The sequence below is a fragment of the Elaeis guineensis genome, chromosome 5, assembly GCF_000442705.2.
Source record: "Elaeis guineensis isolate ETL-2024a chromosome 5, EG11, whole genome shotgun sequence".
Classification (NCBI taxonomy): domain Eukaryota; kingdom Viridiplantae; phylum Streptophyta; class Magnoliopsida; order Arecales; family Arecaceae; genus Elaeis; species Elaeis guineensis.
Genome location: NC_025997.2, coordinates 78,036,533 through 78,044,879, shown reverse-complemented (window position 1 = coordinate 78,044,879; position 8,347 = coordinate 78,036,533). Strand labels below are relative to the sequence as shown.

Sequence of the window (8,347 nt, the reverse complement as noted above, 5' to 3'; positions counted from 1 at the left end):
TCCTCCTCCTCCTTCCACTACCTGTGTCATAGCAGAGGGTGGGTGGAGGAACGGGTGGAAAGTTTGGTCAGCTGTTCAACTTGGCCAATTGCATCATTCAAGATTCATATGGCCAACCGTTGGTCACCATTTAGACACAATGTATGCATTCCATGCACCACACCACAGCCCGTTATGTCCACCTTTAAAAGCACAATTTCCTTTTTTTTTTTTTTTTTTTGAAAACCTTGGAATCATTATGATCCAAGCCTTTTCCTCACAAAAGGACTGGTTTTTGGGCATGCCCAGTGATTTTGGTTCTCCATGATCAAGCCTCTAATTTTCGATTGCTGCTCTCAGTTTTTTTATGGTATCCCTTTCTATATTTTTTGACAATTATATTTTAGAAAATTAAATAATCATCATAGTAGGAAATTTAATTAAATTAAGCATCATATAATTATCAACTGGTATCGTTAGTCATGACAATGCAAACAATATCTCTGGACTAATTAAACACGATAAAAAAGGTGGCATCCGGTGCCTTTATTACATTCCCACGAAATGAGAAGCAAATCCCTCCGCACACCAGAAGACAAACATAGATTCTACTCACCACTCGGATGGCTTTGGAACATTGGCCTTGGCCTCTCACTTCCTCAGTCACTGCACCTACGGTCGGATAAGGCTGTCGCGGTCCCCTTCCATCTGGAGGTTGACACCGTCCTCCTTAGCCCGTCCTTTCCCGCACCACTTGATCCTTAGGTCTCCACAATGGGCATCGCCATTCCTTTTCACCATCACCAGTTTCAACTCACTGAGGCGCATGAGATGCATTGTTCTAAGCATCAGGAACCCTCCGCTAGCGTGCAACACCTCCCCCATGTACGCATCTTCGTAAAGCTGGAGCTCCGACAAGCTTGCGAAGTGTCTCGAGGACAGGGAAAGGGTCCCCTGTTAATCTGGTTCCACTAAGGACCATCTTGGCCAGGCATTCCAGCGACTTGATGTTGTCAGGCAATTTCTCCATCACGAGGCCATACAACTTCAGGCTTCGTAGCGTCGATGGCAGCCGGTACGAGGAGCACATACAGCTCATCAGATTGTCCTCTTTCTCCGCGTCGACTGTTAGAGAACGGAGGTAACTCAGCCTCTGAATAGCAGCCCAGAAATGTGGATCATTCTCCATGGTAAGCAGCGTCACCCCCAGCCTTCGCAATTGTTTCATCTCCTCCAACTCCTCTATGAAGCCTCGTTCTGCAGTGGCCAGAACAAGAGTAAGAAGCTCTTTCAATCTGCTAATTCCTTTGGGCATCCTTGCGCCATGCCTTCCCCAAGCCCCCAGTTTTTCAGCGGTTCTTCCTGTCGAATAAACTGCAAGATACCGCAGCCGTTGAAGCTTGACGATTCCACCAGGCAGCTCGCCAATAGATGAGTCTCTGAGATCCAGCATTTCAAGGTTTTGCAACGTACTCAGGGCCTCCGGGAGCAGAGCATTCTGAGTGCCCCTCAGGTTTAGGTACCTCAAATGTTGTAATTGACTGCCGTGCGGCATAAAACGACGGCCTATACCTTGGCCCTCCGCATCCAACACCCTTAACAACTTAGCAGATTTCAAACTGGACGACACAAAGACACCTAACAAGATCAGTGACCGAAGATGAGCAAAGCTTACATTGAGTGGGTGGTGCACATCGCACTGTGTCGTTAGACGACGGACTTTATCAGTTCTTGGTCCTCGTGAGTTGGATCAAGGATTGAGTAGAAGAAATTCTCCTCCGCGGATTCTGAAATTATGACTTCGCGCATAATGTCGTGAACTTTGTAGCTCCTTGCCCTTCCTGAAGGGTCGGTTTCTATCACTTGGATCATGTTCCTTGTGACAAGCTCGTTGAAGTATTCATTTGCCTTGTCCTCCATTGTCGTCGGATGCCTCGCATCAACGAACCCTTCACCCATCCACAGCCTCACCAGACGACCGCGTCTGATGGTGTAGTCCTCTGGAAATACGCTTAGGTACAGGAAACACAATTTGAGATGGTAAGGCAGATCTTCATAGCTAAGCCTCGGTATATTTTTCATTGGTGCGAGGGCCGGATTGGCCTCCATTTCAAGGCCAAAACGGTCGTGCAACTTCCTCCATTGTTCGACAGTCTTAGGCTTGGTTGCCAGATAGTTACCGATTGTCACAATGGCAAGCGGCAATCCCTCGCACTTCTTCACAATTTCTTCAGACAGCCCTCTCAAGTTTTGGGGACACTTATCTTCTGAACCGAAGGCTCTTTTGCAAAACAGGGTCCAAGAATCCTTTTGGGTCAAACCTTTGAGATTGTACACAAGAGCGTCTTGTTTACAATAAAGAGAAGAAGCAATATCAGCAATCTCTGTTGTTCGTGTTGTTATCACAACCCGACTACCGAGTCCATTATCAGGAAATGCATGTTTTATGCTCTCCCATGCAGTTGTGCTCCATAATTCATCAAAAACAATCACGTACCTCTTATTTTTGAGATGGTCTCGGAGCATTTGGATGAGGTCACCCACGTCTGCTGTCTCTATCTCCCTTTTCTGCTTCGTTTGCTTCGTTGGTCTTCCTACTCTGACGGAAATTGAGGGTTCCTGGAGGGAACCAGTGCGTCGGTCGACCTTGACAACACTTGTTGGGTCTTCCCCTACTTGAGCGTAGAGTTTTGTGATCATCTTCCTTAGCAGCATTTTGACATCGACTGCTTTCGGCAAAGTGAACCAAGCATGGCAATCAAACTGCCCAGGGCTGCTCACCTTCGGGCTATCATAAACCTTCTTCACAAGGGTAGTCTTGCCCATGCCACCCATGGCGACCACTGAAATTACTCGCAGGGATTTGCTTCCACCCAGCAACCACTGGATCAAATGCTCTCTTGGCTTGTCGATGCCCACGAGGTCTTTTTCCTCGACGAAGAGAGCCGCTAGCTGTTTTAGATCCGGTGGCTCCCCTCTTTCCTCCACTGGTTCGACATGGAAGTGCGAACTTCTTTCGTCGGCCTGTTTAATTCTCTCCTTGATTTCTGTAGCCGGTTGTAGATCTCGTGCTTCTCTCTACATTTCTTGATCTTCTCAACGATATCATCAATAAAGCCCTTGATGCCATGGCGGTGAGGCATGGCCATGTAAACTCTAGATTCATCCAGGAGGTCCTCGGTATCACAGGCCAAATCATTCACTTCTTTGACCCGTGCTCTCGCCTGAGCATCCGCATCCGCAAGGCGCACGAAGTCTTTCATTCTCTTGAGCTCGCGTTCGACGGACTGGACATCTTGACGCACCAGTTCGGGCATTTTCATCTCCGATGAGAGCGTGCTTATCAATTTTTTGATGAGGGTCATTGCCAGCTCCGTCACAATTTCCTCAGCCATCTCTCTCGCCTCCCAGGTGAAGGTAGGAGATGATTGAGATCTTGATTTAGAATTAAGGCTGCTATAGAGAGACTGGCACTCGATAATATATAAGAATAACTTTTGATTTCAATTCTAAAGAGCAAAAGGAAAAAGATGGATGCTTTTTTTTATTCCTCCAATACCAAAACCAAAAGAGAGATGGATGCCTGGCTTGCCTCACTAATCCAGCATACCAGGCGTAAAGAAATACTGTGACCCCAGCCTGGACCATTAAAGACGTGCTTAGACTCTTTATACCATTATTCTCAGGACTCCAGCAACAAAGCGAAGGAAAGAACATTCTATACGGGGGACTGTGAAGCTATTCGAGGACATACAAGCGATTAATTAATCACTTTACATATACCCATTACAACCCAAGGGTTCTTTATACACACACGCACGCACGCACACGCGCGCGCGCATATATATATATATATATATATATATATATAGTGGGAGAATTTCGTTGCAAGTGATTTATGCCATAGTTAGCAGAGACGCCAACATTGCAAAACCAGAGGAGAGAAATGTGACAGGAAGGGGTAGACTGGAATAGGGCTTCATAGATGGGCAAATGGATGGATACGACCAGCCCACAAAGAAGAATCTGAATGAATCATGGCTCAAGACCCATAACTCCCCCATCCACGACCACCCTGTCTAGTCCGTCCAGACGAACCCCATCTTAAAAATTACCAGCAACTTGAGTATGGTCGCAGGGACGCCATAGAGGTATGAGGTGGTGCTTCTCAACATCCACATCCTCTGCAAGTTCCATCATCCAGTTAATGTGTCACCATATTGCAGTGATTAGACTACCATGCACATGTTTCCCAATGGTAACACGAGCGTGGGGCATGAACCATAGGCTGGTGATCTAATGTGAACTTTAGGATGTTTGTGTAGGACTGGTTCAAACATGTTTGCTGGTAGAAAAAAAGGAAAGCATATCCATGACTATGGGAATAAAGAGATGCCTTCGAGGAGGCAAAGCGAAGGGATCACAAAGTAACAGTGTGTAAGAAGCTAGTTAGGAGCCCACAGGCCATTAAAAAGCTAGCTCGTACTTGTATGACAACGATATCATGCCAATTACTCAATTGATATTATTACCCTCCCTGTTAATGAGATGCTGTTGACTCCATGGTTGTATTCTTACAACTCTCTTCGAGAGCAAACATAGCTGAACCCTCAATCGTGAAAAAAAATATTCGTTGCAATGATGGTACCATATTAAATTATAATAAATTAATAAAAAATTTTATATTTATTAATTATCATGTATTACATTAATTATCATAGATAATATCCCACATTATCTCGTATATTTCATCCATTCTTAATTTTTTATTAGTTTGTTACAATGGTGACGTAATATCACTATTGCAACGAATATTTTCTCTCAATGGTGGTGAAATTTTTGCAAGTACCAATGTAGTTGATCACGTTGATGTCATCACTTAACTGGTATGCTTTATGTTATATATAGGGATACAAATGGGTCGAGCCACACGCAAACTATTCGAACTCGATTCGAGTCCAAAGTCGACTCGACTCGATTATTATCGAGCTCGAGTAACAAATAGTCAATTCGAAAACTCACAAATTTACTCAAATTTATATATATTTTTAATAATATTTTTTATTTATAATAATATATATTATTAGTAGATTAAGGCTCGATTTTTAATTTGAACTCGAGTTCGAGTATGGCTCGATTAATAGTTGAATCGAGTCGAGTCTATCTTGAGTTTTGCCTATTTTTCATTAAGTTGAGCTCAAATTTGAGATATTAAGGCTCGATTAATCTCGAGCTGAGTTTCAGATCTGAGTATTTTGAGTCAAATCGAACTCGAGTTTCTAACTACTTAACTTGACTCAGCTTGATTGCATCCCTAATTATGGGGGTAAGAAAGTCCCACCTCGGACTGACGATATATAACTTCAGATGGGTTGAGGTCGACTGACCTAGCTGACTTGACATATCACCAGAGGTCGACCTTGATTGATATAATAAGTAAGTTTGACCTTCAGCCCCTTCCAGATTTTTGAATACCATAATCATTGGAAACTACTAACGGCAAGCAGATAAGGCAATAGTCCACTCCCCAAATCTCGCCAAATCAAGGAAATGATATCGGATGTGTTGGGTATAAAATACCCACAGCCGGGAACCCCACGGCGGAACCGCCATCAGCAAGTGCAGCTCCGCCCGGACTCCTACGGGAGCCGGGCTCCACCGCCATCAGCAAGTGCAGCTCCGCCCGGACTCCTACGGGAGCCGGACTCCGCGCCATCAGCAAGGCAGCTCGCCCGGACTCCTACGGGAGCCGGGCTCCCGCCTCCAATCAGTCCGATTACGGGTAAGCTCAGTCCGGACTCCTACGAGAGCCGGACTTCACCTTGACCATTGCAAGTGCAGCTCCGCCCGGACTCCTACGGAGTCGGGCTCCACCGACGACATCAGCGCAGCTCCCTCCGGACTCCTACGGGAGCGGGCTCCACCATCAGGAGCTCCCGGACTTTCGGGAGCCGCGCCGCCAACATCAGAACAGCTCCGCCCGGACTCCCACGGGAGCCGGGCTCCGCTCTCAGTATCAACCGCTGGTAACTCAACCCGGGCTCCTATCGGAGCCGGACTTCACCCTTAACTTTGTTTGCAGTGCGCTTCCGCTCGGACCCCTACGAGAGTCGGGCTCCACCGCCGACACAGCAACTGCAGCTCTGCCCGGACTCCTACGGGAGCCGGACTCCGCCTCGACATCAGAGCAGCTCCGCCCGGACTCCTACGGGAGCCGGACTCCGCGCCGACATCAGACACCCTACCGCCCGGACTCCTACGGAGCCGGCTACGCTCACGACGGCTCCGGACCATGTCCGAGCTTCAATCGACAGATCCCACGCCCTCTGACAGGCCCTCAAACGGCCGCGACCCTGCTCCACCTCCTGTGGCGGACTCCACGCAGTATCATCATTCCTGACAAGCCGCAGCAGCCATAGCCGCCCTGCTCCACTTCCTGTGGCGGACTCCGCACAGCTCCATTATCCCCTGGCAGGCCACAGTAACGGCCACGAACCTGCTCCACCTCCTGCGACGGATACCATGCGATTCTCCTGACGACGGACGCTGCTCCACCCCTCATAACGGATTCCACGTGGCAAGTCGAGTGATACCCACGTGTCTGCTCCATTATCTTTCGCAATCAATTCCCCTGACCATGGGCGGCCACTACAGGCGGTTACAAACGTCGCCATCAGTCCGTTGCCTCCCCCGCCTATAAAAGGGGGGACTCAGATACGTTATTTCTTAAGCTCTTTTGCCTTATCTCAAAACTCTGCTAAATTCTCCATTCGAGCACTCCATTCTTGTTGAGGCAGAGAACTGACTTGAGCGTCGGAGGGTCTTGCCGGAGCAACCCCACCTCCGGTTTAGACTTCCCTTGCAGGTCCCGCGGCGACCGCGGCTTCCTCAACTCCAGCTTCTCCGGCGCAGGCGGTTTTTGCACCAACAGGATTGGCGCTAGAGGAAGGGGCTGTGTCTTCGCAGCACCCTTGTTCTTGAAGGAGCGCTCGACGGAGCCATCCGACCATCTCTCCGTCATCTACTCCTAATCCTCCCTCGCGAGATCGACACCCGATGCCTCCGGCAGGGCATCCATTCGGCGGTCCACGACCTCCCGGTCAGATCTCAGGCTCCTGCCTCCCCTCCCGTTTCTCAGCCAGCTCCTCCTCCCCCTCCGGCGACGGTGGTCGGCGCGGAGCAGTTTGACTTGCTGGCGCAGCAGGTCAAGGGCCTCGTCGAGGCCGTACAGCATGCAGCAGCGCCGCCGCAGGCGTCGGCGCATCCGGAAGAGGCATCTCCGGAATGCCAGAACCCGGCGGTGGGGCGGGCCACCTGGGCCAGCCGCCCCGTCCTTCCCGGGAAGGCGATCCAAGGGTGGAGAGCCCTCGGTCGGACCACGACTCCACCCCTGGGAGATCCCTGCCCCCCGTTCTGCCAAAGGACCCTCGAGACTCGGAGTCGAGAGGACTTCCTGGACGGAGGCTCCAGGAGATGAACCGGCGGATCGAAGAACTCCCCATGCGCCTCCCCTTACGGTGAGGATATCTGTACTGACCCTCCCTTCTCCCAAATGATTATGCAGGAACCGATCCCGCCGAATTTCAAGCTCCCCCAGTTTGAAAGCTATGACGGGACGTCGGACCCGATGGACCACCTGGAGGCTTTCCGAACGATGATGCTGCTTCATGGTGCCCCCGACGCCATCTTGTGCCGGGCTTTCCCGTCTACTTTGAAGGGAGCAGCAAGAAACTGGTACTCGGCACTGAAGCCGGGTACCATCTTCTCCTTCGACCAAATGAGCTACCAATTCGTGGCCCATTTGTCAGCAGCCGACGTCCCCGGAAAGGTTCGGAGTCCCTCATCAACATCAAGCAGAGGGAAGGGGAGTCCATACGGGCCTACATCAACCGCTTCAACATCGCGGCGTTGGAGGTCCGGAACTTGGACCAGTCGGTTGCCATGGCCGCCCTGAAAGGTGGCCTTCAGAAGAATGATCTCTTGTACTCCTTGGAGAAGAAGTACCCCAGGATTTTGCTATCTGCTGGCTCGGGCTGAAGGATACGTCCCGAGCGGAAGAGGCCTTCAAAATGAAGGATGAAGAGACTGCGAGGGAGCGTCAGGCGGGAGATTCTGGCAAGCCCGCAGTTGAGAAGAGGCCAAGGGAAGTCCGGCCTCACTCCCGATCCCCTCCTGGGCACAAGCGCGCCCATACTCCACCCCGGGCACGCAGGCAGAGAAGCCCGGACAACAGGTTTCGGCGGGGTTCCCCGCCAGAGAAGTTCCGCAGCTACGCCCCCCTCAACGCTTCGAAGGCCCAGGTACTGATGGAGGTCAGGGAGCTGATCCCTAGGCCGGAGAGGATGCGCACGCACCCCGGGAAGCGCAA

At 50.2% G+C, this 8,347-nt stretch overlaps 1 protein-coding gene across 1 annotated transcript; it reads right to left on the bottom strand.

Moving 5' to 3' along the window:
- Window positions 1-651: 651 nt before the first annotated feature.
- LOC105060783 (disease resistance protein RPM1) lies at window positions 652-3,412 on the bottom strand. The gene is given in 4 exon segments (XM_073257415.1): window positions 652-903; window positions 905-1,725; window positions 1,728-3,026; window positions 3,029-3,412. Coding segments are annotated over 4 exon segments (2,718 nt in total). The 5' UTR covers window positions 3,375-3,412.
- Between the last annotated feature and the right edge of the window lie 4,935 nt (window positions 3,413-8,347).